Source organism: Pseudopodoces humilis, chromosome 5 (genome assembly GCF_049639895.1).
Source record: "Pseudopodoces humilis isolate 2021_Gansu_Grassland_sample_001 chromosome 5, ASM4963989v1, whole genome shotgun sequence".
Taxonomy (NCBI): domain Eukaryota; kingdom Metazoa; phylum Chordata; class Aves; order Passeriformes; family Paridae; genus Pseudopodoces; species Pseudopodoces humilis.
The window spans coordinates 2,581,615-2,596,250 of NC_142204.1; the positions used below are offsets into that span (position 1 = coordinate 2,581,615).

The 14,636-nt window shown below is 39.2% G+C and overlaps 1 protein-coding gene across 2 annotated transcripts in view; it reads right to left on the reverse strand.

The window, feature by feature from the left end:
* Positions 1–9,735: 9,735 nt before the first annotated feature.
* Positions 9,736–14,636, reverse strand: part of RERG (RAS like estrogen regulated growth inhibitor) — a 98,027-nt gene continuing 93,126 nt past the window's right edge. For both annotated transcript variants that reach the window (XM_005526956.3, XM_088055864.1), the window contains exons 4-5: positions 14,082–14,155; positions 9,736–13,501 (exon numbers count right to left, since the gene is read on the reverse strand). In XM_005526956.3, coding sequence (XP_005527013.1) covers positions 13,094–13,501; positions 14,082–14,155 — 482 coding nt within the window. In that variant the 3' untranslated portion in view covers positions 9,736–13,093. The remainder of the gene's footprint in view (positions 13,502–14,081; positions 14,156–14,636) is intronic.

Below are 14,636 nucleotides of genomic sequence, written 5' to 3' on the forward strand. Positions count from 1 at the left end.
TATATTATATTATATTATATTATATTATATTATATTATATTATACTGTGTTATGTTATGTTATGTTATGTTATGTTATGTTATGTTATGTTATGTTATGTTATATTATATTATATTATATCATATCATATCATATCATATCATATTTATTATATTTATTATATTATATTTATTATATTATGTAATATAGATATTACCATTTTGGACTCTAACAAAAATATCTTCTAATAACAAAAATAACCACCTACCTTATTCCTAGAATGTGCTGGAAGGGACAGCATTTGTCCATAAACTTTGTCCATAAACTTTGCACCACAATTTTGTGTCACACCTTTTTTGATCTGAGTGTGTTGTTTTTAATATGCCAGCAATATACTGTGCCTCAGGAAGATGTAAATATATTTTTCACTTTAAATGTTGAAAGCCCTATTAAATTTGGAACTGATATTCTGAATTTTCAGATTGCATTGACAAGTCAAATGTCAGTGAATATATCTGTAAGTTTGCTTTCTCAAGTAACATAATTTTAAAAAAATTATATGGAGTATTATTTTGTCCCTCAATTTTATTTTATGACTTGTTCTAAGTTAATATATCCAGAAGCTACACTGGCAAATATTGAAATTCTTGTTCAAGGAATCTAAATGGACTATCTAAAGTGAAGGCTGATCTTTCCTCTCTTTTCATTTTCTCTGACAGGTTATTTTACATATTTCAGATTACATCAAATGGAAAAAGTCTCCCCTTTTGGGCTGTTTTATTAACTTCTTTGAGCATACCAGAGATAGATTGTTCCAATGTATTCTTTGATGAGAACTGGCTCTGAAACCACTCAGCATAAGGGCATGTGGGAATGTGAATGAGGTTTTCTGCATTTTAAAAAAATTATCATTGCAGAGAGAAAAGACCACTCCATTTAACATTTTTTGGCAAAAAAACCCAAAGACATCTTCAATCCTGAGACAGTTTATCAAGAAGTGTCAGTTTTCTTTCCCCTTTTCTAAGCACTGCCAGGAACATTTGACTGTTCTCTTCTCCATCCCCTTTCCATCCACTCCACCCGTGTAGCGTTCCATTCTTTTTACTGATAATACACAGAGTGAAACTTGTTTCCTTCATCTACTCTGATATGCAGTTCTCTGAAAATACCAATGGAATTTGTGTGTTCTTCTGGGCTGCGCTGCATTGTCTTGCTCTGCAGAGTCTGCAAGCAGGATGTTTAGGACCTTCCTCCTCCCTGTGGTTCATCCTCCTCTCTGGATCCAGCTGTTGTTTTCCAGAAGGCAGCTCCGTGAGCCAAAGACACCGAGCCCTCTGGAGCAGCCAGCAATGTCCCTGCAGCTGAGATCCCAAAGGAAAAGCCATTTTAGGTTGTTCCCACAATCCAGCCTTTTCCTTGACTGGTGATTTTCTTCAGGGCTTGCCATTTCTGCTCTCCTTCCAGAGCCTTTTTCTTAAGATTGGGAACTGACCTGTGGACCCCAGTCCCTGCAGCAAGTCCATTTTATCTCTGAGCTGTTTTGTGCTGCTTCAACTATGCAAAATAATCCTCAGGGCTGCTCAGACAGAGTTAAGTGGGGAGTGTGGAAATTTTCTGTCCTGGACTCATAACTCTGTTTAGTTTACATGTTTGCTGGCTTGTGAATCCAGATATCGGTATTGCTCGCCATGGACCTCGATGCAGAATTTAGATCTGGAAAGAATCCAGATTTAAGGGGTGTTCAGACCTAGGGTTTCACATCAGCTCAGGGCAGACACACATTACTGCAGCAAAGTTTGAAACATTGTTTATACTCCAATCACTTTCCACAGCTTTGAACCCTTCTCTGACAATAAGAAAATTGCAGCAAAGGGACACTGGAAAAGAAACATCAGAAGTCCCTTTAGCCACCTTGGTGCCAGATAGACACGAGCATACTTGGAATATAAACCTTTGCATTGATAGACAGCTGAAACTCACATCAACCCACCCAATAACAATGACAAATAACATGTTTCTGGCCAAATTCTGTGAGTTCAGCACTCTGGGCCTAGCTGAATTTATATGCTGGCCCCAGAGTGTCTGTTCATTGTTGTTTTGAAATTCAAAAGAGAGAGAAAGCTGATTATGTCAGCATCTTCTTGAAGTCATAATTCTTCCTGCTGTTTCCTTCAGAAAATATTCAAGATGACAGGAGCTCTTGCAAATTCTATTTCATCACACATCAAAGAATTGGCCATGATATTCTACTCTTTTAAAAGATGCAGCCATAGCTGCATAGTTTTCTCTATGAGAAAATCTTGGGGAAAAAAAGAGAATCCAAGCTCATTAAGATCCTTGGGAGTGAGTATCTAAAGTTCAAAATTTTCTACTTTTCTTTTTTTGTCGTTATTCTAATGGTATTGTAAAACTAAAATTGTTATTGTCTGGAAATATATCTGGCAAACAAGACTTCTCACAGATAAAAGTTTGAAATTCTCGATATTTGTCACTCTTTCAGTTACAATCCACCATTTCTCTTTGAAGTTCTTATCTCTGCTGAGTGGCTCTGATCAATACCTCTAACCTGTCATCAAGCACATTTCCCACACATATTTCAAATAAGGGCACATGTCCTTTGCCCTATTTAGAAATAAATAAAAGAGGCTCAGAGGGCTGAAGTGATTTTACCAAAATCATACAGAAAAATGAGGCCAGGCCTCTTGTGCTGTACACCACAACACATTGGATTTTATTCTCCCCACAAAAGGTTAGACACCCCTTATCAGCCATTTGAACATTTCAGTGTTTCCACACTTAAATACATGGGACTGATGCAGTTTTACTGGGATTCAAGGGGTTATGAAAGCAGCAGCCGACCTTGAGGAGGGAGAGGAGGGGAGTGTTTAACATTCTTCTGTTGCCTCGTGAAACGTTCAAGGCCTCGCGTAGCCAGAGGAGCTGCCAGCGTAGCTACAACACAGACACATTTCCCATTTACCTTCACCTCTGGTGACCCAGCTCCAGGGCTGGGAGTGTGGCAGAAAACCATAAAACCTCCAATTATGGTCTCCTCTGGCCCCACCAGAGCAGGCTCCGCTCAGGCCGTGATAACCACGCAGCCTCGGCCTTCTAGGGTGAGGTTGCCTGGGTTTTATCACAAAGGACATTTCAAATAAATAGCAGAGGATGTCAGAGGGTGTGGCTGAGGTGTACTTGAACCCAGCAAGTCGTTAATAAATCAAGGCTCAGGAATCCCCATGGGGTGGATAAGGGTTGCTGTTTTTCCAAATGAACACTCAGAGCTTGGTGCCAACGGGGACGGAAGTTTTGTAGCAGAGCCCAAACCAGACTGCTGGTCTTTCATTTCCTAAATACATTTCTTGGTGGGACTTGAAAAGAGAACAGTTCCCTTCAGCTGAGGAACTGTAAACCATCAGTGCAGTACTTAATGTACTAAATAATTTTATGTATGCAAATTTAAAAAATAAAAATCAGTCATTCCTTAGGGCACAAGGAAGCAACCATCATTCTTTGTTATACTGAACCTGTGCCTCTAATTTTTGTATGATTTGTATGATTTCCAGCACTGCCAGCTAGGACAGAGAAATGACAGCAGTTCTTGGCTGTATTTTCTATTCTCTATTCACAGCAATGCATCTGGGAGAAAATTTTTCTTGGGGCAAACATCCACTGAGGACAGGAGAAGAACATTGGAGCAAGTGTGATCTCAGTGAAAAAACCATGAAGCTTAGATTCAATATCCTGTATTCAAAAATTCATTTTTCTTGCCCTCCTTGACGATGAAATCATGGCAGGCTTGGACCTGGTGATCTGAATGACTGAGTGTGTAATTTTTGAGTTTGTGTTTAACTGAGTATGAAAGTAGGCAGGAAAAGAACTGCACTACTGCATTTATAGAGTGAAAAAATCTTTCTTTGGGTATTTGGACAAGGAGGAGCAACTAGAAGATTTACAACAAAGAACTTTTTTATGATAAAAAAACCCTGCCCAGTATCAAACTGTAGTGTTTTTAATGTTCATGACATTTTTTAATCATCAAAAGCAGAAAAAAAAGAGTAGTTAGTTTGAACCAACATCTTGATGAAGTTTAATTGTTCTGGTCGGAACACTACCCTCATTTATCTCAATTTATTCTGGAGGAAGGGAACATTGGGTTTTGATAGGAGCTTTTTCTTTATTTTTAATGACTTTTTTAATTACAGGTGCTATCAAAGGAACATCCCTCTTTTCCATGGGAGAATCACTCAGTGAGCTTCTCAGAGGAGGATGAGCTAACATCAAATTCTTTCTTGTGCTGCAGCAAGCCATGCTTCTTTAAATAATTCAATATTCATGTAAAAGAATGAATTTGATCGAAAATGCTGTCATGGAACTGATAGGAAGATGGTGTCACAATAGCTGTGGTTTTAAAATACATTACAAATCATTTTATAAATTATTCAAAAAAAAAATGAAATTACAAATAATTTTTTCAAATCATTCCCTACCCACGAACAGAATAAAGTCAGTAATCCTTTCAAGGCAGTTGGAAATTAGGCTTGGTCATGTCCACTTTGATGTGGTTTCACTGAAGAATTTTTAAGGGGCTGAGGGTTAATAAATTATTGGTATGCAGTTAAGGGAACAGAATTTAGAAGTGTAAGGGTAAAGATTCACTTCCCAAAGTTCCTGAAAACATACTGAGAATTATTTATATAATTTTATATAATATATAATATAATACTATAATACTATATATTATATATAAATTTATTATATATTATTTTATACATTATATATTACATATAATATTATATACTATTATATATTGTCTATATTATTATATTATATATTATTATATATTATAATTTTATACTTTATACATTTTCTATCAATATTTTTATATCTATAAACTATGAAACTGCTCTAATTCAGGATCAAAAGGGGTAAGTCTGAGTCAGCTTGAAAACTGAATTTAGTCTTGATGCAAATGTTTAAGTAGTGAATTATTTTGCATTTTAATCCTGTCCTGCTATGTATTTTTGCACTGGAAAAAAAATAATCAATTCAGAAAAGTGCCTCTCAGCAGTCTTACTGAAATATCCACCAGTCTTTGGGAGTTTCTGAAAACTTTCTCTGACTTCTACTGGAGTTTGCCATCGGTACACATTCACTTCATGTGATTAGAAACAGCTCATTCCTTTCCTGATAAACGTGATAAGCACAATAATTGCGTGTTGGAAACGCCTTTTTGTGCTTTTTTGTGCTCAGAGCTCAGAAGTTCTGGGTCCCAGGAGCCACTGGACCAAATCCATGAAGAACCACGTGGGAAAAGTCCTTTCTGACTGGGTTGAAATGCTGTGGCTGTAAATCAAGCTCAGCTGAAGGATTAAGGGACATCATCTGGAGCTGAGTGGTGTGGCCAAGGACATCCATGTGATAATTATTGTCCCCTTTGCTCATCACTGAATACAGAAAATTGGTGAGACCCATGATTATTAACCTCTCACCTGCTGGTGACATCATGGCATGCCCTGTGCAAACACCTTAATAAATTAATTTCTTTTCATAAATGTTTATGGGAGACCACAAGAATTTTTCAGAGTAAGAGCCCTACTCACCAAAAGTTCACACTAGAAAACTACAGAGTACACTAAATAGTGTATGAGCTCACAAAAATAGTTGGATTAGCTCTCTTTTTAAAATAGTTGTGAGAAACAGTTATTGAGATATTTTCATTGAGCTCATGGTAGTAATCTAAATTAAAGTGTGGTGGGGATTGCTTTTCTGGAAATGTTTTCTAAATGTTTCAATGCAAAACCAAAACCAAACTGACTTCAAATCACTAAATTTTGCACCAACAATTTTTAAGTCTTTCCTTGAAGAAGACAAAGACATTGAAAAGACCAGAATTTGGTGGAGAAAACTTAAGGAGAGCCGTGGCAGAACATGGTGTCTGCAATTTTATGGATGTTTTCAGTAGCTTTTGAATTTCTGTCTGCAGCCATTTCTAAAATCCCAGGGAATGTTCATGGGCTACACAGGTAAATTAAACACTGAGATCTTTCAGTCTCCACCTTTTTTGTTTTGTTTTGGTTTGGTTTTTCTGGGGGTTTTTTTTTGTTGTTTTTTTTTTTCCTGCTGACATCAGTTTGTGAAAATTGGAGTGGTGGTAGCTTCTGTTGGAGAAAATGATCTGAAACCAGGGTAGTAACTCTACTTCAGAATGATAGCAACTCTAACCTAGAGGTGAAGATCTGATGGTCTGCTACCAAAACATACCATCTCATTCTTCATTGTTTATTAAATCATTGTTTCTTAAATCATTGTTTATTAAAAATCTGAGTTTAAACTTCAGGTAACAGCTCACCACTGCATGAAGATGTCAGAGTTCCTCACAGAATACTTAGATTCTTGTCTAGGAGTTTTCTGCCTCTCTTAAATAACTCTTTGTCATTCCTGCTCTATTTTCTATTGAGTTATAAACCTGAATGTTTTAAATCTATTGCAAATAAATACTGGCCTTCACAGAAATTCCCTGAAGGAAGTTGCAGGTTTTTTGCATTTGTTATGGTTATTTCAAATATTTAAAAAATAAATAAATAAAGAGAAAAGAAGCTACAGGCAATGTGTTGATCTATTACAAGAAGTTTAATGTTTACAGAACTATCTAATGTTCTTTTTCTTTCTTCACACAGACAAAACATTCTTTTGTTTATGGATTTCTGTTAGATACACAGTGAAACTGTGTATTTTATATGGTTAATATCACTCACTGCTTTAGACTGGAATTCTATTCCAAAGAGGGCAAATACACCCTGAATGCAAAAGTGAAATAATTTGGATTGAAGTAGATGTAAACTTCTATTCTGGATTTGAATTGAGTCAAATGTTTACATGAATGTGGTTTAGATTGTATCTGTCCTTAGGGGATATGAGATTTTTGGATACCAAGTGTCAGTGTTCAGTGTTCTAGCACTGGCTTTGGTGAGAAACTGCACAACTACAGAAAACTCTGCACAGAGAAACCCTAAGAACAAAGAGAAAATTATTTGGACTTTTTTTAAACTAGATTTTTCTCTTTTTATTTTCTTTTTTTTTAAAATATTTTTTATTTTTTCTTCTTCTTCTCTTCCTTTTTTTTTTTTTTTTTATTTTACTTTTTTTTTTTTTTATTTTATTTTCTTGTTCTTTCCCCTCTCCTCTTCTCTCCTCTGGATTTTTTTGAAAGCTGGATATCAAAAACCTGGCCTCAATTGCAAATTCCAGACCTAATGCCTGATGCACAATAATAATTTTATTTCTTTACAGTTAGATTTGCAAAAAGAAATCCAAGTTAAAACCTCAAAATATTCTGCTGTTTCTAATTACTTGGTTTGGTCAGATCACCTGTGTACCAGAACTGGTGGATGAAATCTTACAATTGCTTTTCAGGAAAATAGGAATTCAGCCTTTATTTGGGTTATGTCCCTTTGGGGTTATTTATTGGGGGTTTTTTAATTTGAATTTTTTTCATGTCAAAAGTTCCATCTGAGTCTCCTTGATATTCCTTGTAGTAATGACAGCTTTGACCAGGCCATAAGAAACAGAGTGCAGGGTTAAATCCTGTGTATTGACAAGGGAGTTTGATAAAAACCTTTATTTTTTACATTACTGATACATTCTCAGTCACCAGAACCTGCTGGATTTTGAAATGAGGTTTTGTAAATTCCTGATACCACATAAAATTTAAAAGGAAAGAATGTGTACATTTTTTCAGAGAGGTTTAGCTTGAAATCTGCCTGTAAATTGTTTTAATTTTTTTTTAATTACTCTGCATGTTAATATTTCATGACAGACCGTGGCTGCTCCTAGTGATGAGCAGTATTTCAGTCTGGTTTAGGACTGGTGCTTGACACAGCCATCTGTACTACAATGAGAGGTTCCCTTATTGAAAAAAAGGATTAATTATTTCCTACTCTTCAGAGCTTCTGTGCTCAGAGTTAATAATTTATACCCAGAGGCATTTGCAAGCACCCCATCCTTGTGAGAGTGACCTCTGAGAAGTGGCACAGCCTCTTTGCCCATGGATATCTGAGTCTATGGACAACTACCATTCAAAAAAAACCCCAAAAAAACCAAACAAAACTCAAAACAACTTCATTTAGAAACAGCAAAAGACAAATGCTGCTTTGGGGAATCAAGCTGGAGATGGAAGAGACCAGTCCAACAAGGCAGGAGGCAAAAATCCCCTCAAATTCTTGGGTTGATTGAACAGCCAGTGGCCTGGAATTACCTCACATTTTCCTGCCAGTCTTCTTCAAACTGAAAATGGGGAAAATCCTTCAAGTGGATGAGAGAAATTGGCCATGGGGGTGTTTTCACAGGGGCTTGACCCATCTCTTCAAGCCCCACCAGAGCCAGCAGAGTCCTGCCCCAAGCATTTGCTGCAGCATCAGGAAATCATGGGCAATCACCTTGCTGGCAGAAACCAGGCTGAGCTGGCCTCCCCATGGTTATCACCTCCTAGAAACCTCCTACAAGCCCAGCCTCTGCCTCATATTTCCATGGCCTGAGGTAATTAGTGCCTGGCATCTGCAGAGGAAATAAAATGTGTAACACCAGAGTTTCTAAGATGACACTGTTTTTGTTATGGGTTTAATTTTGCAAAGGGCATAAAGGCAGACACATCAAAATGCCAAGGAGCCTCTTTTAATTAAAGCCTCTTTTTCTTTTTCTTCTTAAGATTTGCATATGTATTGAGCCATTAAGGAAAAAGATAAAAGGAGCCCTGAACACAGTTTGTACATAGCCTTTATGACTGCAGCTACTTACTTTGCAGGAGACATTATTTTGACTGGAGCAAGTTGTAGTGTGGCTTGACAGAACTCAAGGCTGCTTTGTAGTGCTCCAGAGGCAGGCAGTGAATGCAGCTGGGAGGTTTCATGCATCTGCACCCAGATTTCATGCAGTGCTCTGCCACATGTGGCATTCTTACACCCCCACTCCTGTTCACCTTGCTTTGGGGTTACTTGGCTGGCCCAGGTTTGGGGCCACAAGAGTGGATTACAGCTCCCCTCTTCAGTGCTGGAGCTTCCTCTGCTACAGCTTGATACCCATGCTCTGTTTGATTATTTACCATTCACATGATGCACTTTTCATAAGGTACATTTTATGCACCTCCTCTTCACCTTAGCAGAGCATTATCCTTGGAACACAGGCGTGGCTGGCAGCAGGTGAAAAGTTGCCTCTGTCCAAATCACCAGCATGAATCTCCCAGATTCCTTAGCCCAGGATTTCACCTCAGCAGTCTGGGATTGAGATCTGTTGAGCTGGCAGGACATCATTTGGTGGGTTTCACTGAGGTTAGTTAACAACTCTGTAACTCCCTTCATCGGCCTTGAAATAGTTAGCAAGGACATTTGGAGCTGTGCCTCACTCTGGATGCTGTTTGTCTTCTCTGTTCCAGGACTAACAGCTAAATAATTTCAAATAAAATGATCCCAAATTTACAGTGCTTATTCTGGTAAAATTCACTGTTTGCTTTCCTTTGATAAAGATTAAATAAAAACCCAAAAAAAGGCCTTTTGGAACTGGCCCCTTAATAGCAGGAAGGAACACCGGAGGCATCTAATGGAAGATCAATATGGGAGAGTTCAGTACAGAAAACACTGTATTTTCTTTTTCTTTTTTATTTTGTTTTCCTTATATATTATCTACAAGCACAAGCTTTCATATTTTTAATGTAAAAATGCATACAGATCATTATATATATAAAAATCAACTAGCCTTGTAGCAAACTGCCAGATCCAACTATCCCCAGGCTGGGGACAACCTGTCTGGATCCAGGTGCAAACCCAGTGGCTGATCCTCTCTTCCATCTGTAGTTGCACCAAACCCCCAGATAATAAAGATTCTCAAAGTTCTAGGGAAGTTTTGGGTCCTGATCCAGGTCTTGCAGCACGGGCATGACTAACTCTTCATCAATTGAAGATAAATATTTAAAAAACTTCATAAGTGACGATCAACTTGTTGCAGGTAACAAGTATCCCTTTCACCTTTACTCCCAGTTTTTTGTTTAGCATCCTTCCCATCCTCTCCGCAGGAATGGTCGCAGGCAGAGGAGAGAAATTTAATGTTAGTGTCACATACACACATTTAGCAGCAGGAGAAACAGAATTTAATCTGTTGGTGTCTGCTGCAGAAAGGCTACTGAATGTGGTTTCATGCTGCACTCAGCCTTTTCAATGCTTGGGCAATTTTGGGCTCAATTTGCACATTGTGGACAGATTTATAACATATCCAGTAATGTGTTGCAACATGGTGAGCAGCAGGAAATCAAGTTGCATTTCATGCTATGTAATGCATATCAACAGGTTATAATGCAGCACAGTAGAAATGGCTTTGAGGGAAGAAAATTAATGAGCAATTAAGTGAAGAAGTTTGTGTTTGTTTTGGAGGAAAGGTGACAAAATGGCAGCCTCCTTTTTGACCAAGTGTTTATCTTGTTTGGCAGTTCTCAAATTCAGTCCTTGCAAAGGAATGTTACTATTTTTATTGTAGGTTCTTTATGTAACAAGAGATGTTTGCGCAGTGGAACGTTTTATTTTCACCAGCATTTTATAATTTGTCCACAGAGACTTTATAAAAGAAGATACAATTTGCTGCAAATCTTTTGGAAAATATGAGGGCCAAAACTCAGCCTCTCTTTCCTTTTAACTCTTCTAGTATGAATATGATTAATTAGTTTCTCTTGTCATTCATTTATAACCTTTTTGTATTTTAAATGCAGCTCCAACTTGAGCCCCAAGAAAGGTTTTTCAGATAAAAGAACTGCTGAAGATTTCTAAGAGGGATGAATGAATTGCTTTGCATACCAGTGTAAAGACTTGGCTACCTTGCCTTGGGATTGCAGGTAAGGATTTTCTTTACTTCAGATACCAGCACTGATTTGAAAGATAACAGAACTTTAATGCTTCAACTTGCAAATGCTCACTCTGGCTCCTAATGTAACTAAATTGCTTGCAAGTTCAGTCCCTAAAGCTAAAGAAATCTGTTTTGTGAACAGGCACAAGCTTGCTCTTTTACACTTGGATTGATTCTACATTTCTAATAGGACTAAAAATGGAAAATCCTCTATTTTTTTTTCTTTTTTTTTTTCTTTTTTTTTTGGTATTTTTTTTTTCTTTTTAAAAAAAGTTAATGATAAGATGAGTAGTTTGGGAACAAGTGTGTCACAGAGGCCTGTTGCAAGGACCCCCTGCCCAGAAGCACACTGTGAAATTTCCACTGCAGTGTGTCCAGCTGATGTACAGCATCACACGTGAACATGAGGGACAAAATATAGACACTGATTCCAGGAGAGTGAAATGAGGTTTTTTACCACCCAGGATACAGAAGCAGAGAAAACAAACAACAGGCCAAATAAAATATACATCTGAATGTGATGTTCTTTGCTGGTTGGGTAAAAGTGAAAGTTTTAAAAACAAATTACTTAGGTAAAATATCCTTAAGTGAATTATTTTAATAGAAGTCCTAATTTGGAACATTTTTCTGTTCACAGGGATATACAGATCTGCCTCTTCAGCCTTTTCCACCACCTATATGGAACTACCTATAACTCAACAGAGTGATGGCCAGTTTGATTTATTCACTTTACTCACTTTCCTACATCTGTGGCAAACTGCATTTGACAGCCTTTGGGAGTTACCTCCTCCCAAATAACCACGTGAAGTACAAAGCAGTGGAGGATAAAGCTGTAAGCAAATGCTGCAAGGGCCCTGTTCCTCAAAGGAGAGCACTGTTAATTTGTCATCCCAGCCCCTGGCTGTGCTTCTGAAGGGATGCAGCACCACTGGTGGGAGACCAGCACAATCTGAATGAAAAGATTCCACTCTTGGTTCTTGCAGCTTTTAGCAGTTAACAAACCAACTGGACAGGAGGCAAAACTTGGCAGCTGGCTTATGAGGGAGAAGGAAAAAACTGGACACCTTTTATCCCAGGCACCAAAATCTGATAAAATGCATTTCCAGATAAAATTCACAAAAACCCTGCACTGCTTTAAGCCCCAGAGTGCTCCAAGCAGCATCTGGAAGTTTAAACAGCTGGAAATTATGGTCTTTTGATATGGTAGAGGCCATTCAGATCTGATTTACATTTGGGCTTAGACTTCAAATACTTGCCTTCCCAAGGATTCAGGTCTTCGTTTGTATAAGATAGACTAAGAAGAATTACTTGAATTGAAAAAAAAGACCCTCCCCTTCTCCCCCCCAAAAAAAAAAAAGCTAAAAACTACTCATAGCTAAGTCAATAGTAATATGGTTCTTTCTTTTTTTTTGCTGTTTTTCAGTTTGATTTCCCAACACATCTTCTCCCACTTCCCCAAGCACAGTACTGCACTTTGAGGGAGAAATGCTGAAATGCTGCTGGACTAGCTGATTATTTCTGGAGAATTCTGCACTTTCAGAGCAGCTGGAACTCCAGCTCTCTTGAAATGTGTGTCTAGCTGACTAAACACACCAGGAAATAGACCTTTCCCATATTTTTTGCATACCTTGCTGAGAACATCAACACTCATGGATTTGACAAAAATAACAAGGAAGGAGTGAAAGCATACAATGAGCCAACAACTTAGAGCTGGTGAAGGTATCAGGTGAACTTTCTGATTCAGCACAGCAGCCTCTACACATATTCAGTCCTGGAGAACAGCAGTTGTGATGGTTATTGATGGACTGAGGGCTGAATCTTACTTTCCAATGGCTACTGGGCAGCTGGCTGGCTGGAAATGATGTTTAGGCACTACTGACTTGCAGGGGATTGGAGCTAGCCACGTAGAAGCAGAAGATTCTCTCTTGGTTGCCAATCCCCACAATTGTCTGGTCCTTTGGAGTTCATTTGGTGTTTGTTGTTTTTTTTTTTTCCTTGGTGTTTTTTTTTCCCCCACATTAGTCAGAAGCAGCGTGGCTAAATACATTTCAAAACAAGAAAATAGTATGTGTTACTCAAAAAAGTGGTGGCATTTGTCTTTTTGGTGCTTTTTTTTTCCCTCATTGCAAAGATTTGACCATTTCTCGCTAAACGCGCTCTGCTTGCCCCATCCCTACTCCAAGCTAATACCCTCTAAAATGCTCCTCTGCCTCAGGACAGCTCCTTTTTAGCTGCTGATTTTGGTGAGCATCTTATTAATGGCCTGCTTGACGTGGGTGGTGGAGCTTCTCCTCCGAGTCTTGCCCTGGACCATCTTGCGGCGCCGCACCTCCCGGCAGAGCTCGTAGAAGGCCTCCATGATGTTCCCCTCTCCTGTGCAAGCAGAGCACTCGTAAAAAGCACAAGCAAGTTCCGTGGCCAGCTTTTCACCTTCCTCCGTGCTGACTTGCCTGGAGTGATCCAAGTCTGCTTTGTTCCCCACCAGGATCAGGGTGACGTTTTTGGGCTTTTTAACCTCATCCAGCAAGTTCTTAAGCGGCAGCATTTCCTCGAAGCTGCCTCTGTCCGTGATGTCGTAAACCAGCACGAAGCCCTCGCCCCATCGCACGTGTCCTTCCTTCTGAATGGCATCCTCCTGTTGGGAAAGGTGGAAGGATGCCTTAGGAATTTGGGTTTTGAAGAAGACAGCAGACTTCCAGGGAGGTGCTGGTCCTCCAAAGCCTACAAAGCTGCGTGTGTCTGCTTCACTTTATACTTGGCACACACCAGAACCCTTTTTGTCGTGTGGCGTGTTCCACCCAGTGCCACGACCTGCCTGTGCAGCTGTGTTTTAAAAGGGACACCTGACTGTGACAAATCTGCTCTTCACTTCAGCGGGAATCATTGACTGAAGTTGTCAAGCCTCATCACTTGACTGCAGAAACAGACCGAGATTTTGTGCCTACTTGGGCTGGCCACAATTAAAAAGGCATGACAACAAAATAATTTACCCCAGAGTAAAAAACCCCTTGACTTGATGGTTCTCCCCAGCAGGATCCCTTGCAGAAGGGTGAGGATCCAGCACAGGGTGAGGAGAGAGGGGAGTTCTGCCCAGAAGCAAATGAGTGTCCCCAGAGTAGGGCACACCTGCCACCCACTGCCACCACCACCACAATTTCCTCCCCTGCTGCCTACCCAAGGCAAGGAGCTGGGTAGCAGCACACGCACCCACGCACCTGGCCAGCTGTGTCTAGTATCTCCATGGAAACCACTTCATCATCAATGGTAGCTTGGTGACGGTATGTCGACTCTAAAATAAGAACACATGTTGTGAAACGTATTAAAAGGACGTAATTTTATGTTTATTTTTGTTTCTTTGGGGTTTTTTTGTTGTTTTGTTTTTTTGTTTTGTTTTTGTTTTTGTTTTTGTTTTAAATCTTCCTCACAGATCTCCCAGCACAAGAGAGGAGATGTGACAGCCAGTTTGATTAAATTCTCTTTGCTGGAGCTCTTGCAGCCATCCTGGAGCACACTCAAGCCCTCTTTCCTAAAACAGCAACACTTTTACCTCTCTCCAAAGGGCACAACCTTTTCTTTCCCACGTGTCAGAGCAGCAGAAGCCTGGTGGATGCTGCAGTCTGCACCCAACAAAGGACATTTTGCTGTGGCAGAGACCTCTTCAGTGCTGGGTCCCATTTTTTTTGTGTTTGTGTTTGCTCCCAGGGAAGGCTGCTATCTTTGGAAGACAATAACACAACTCTCAAAGTATCCAGCTCAACAGGCTGGCACTG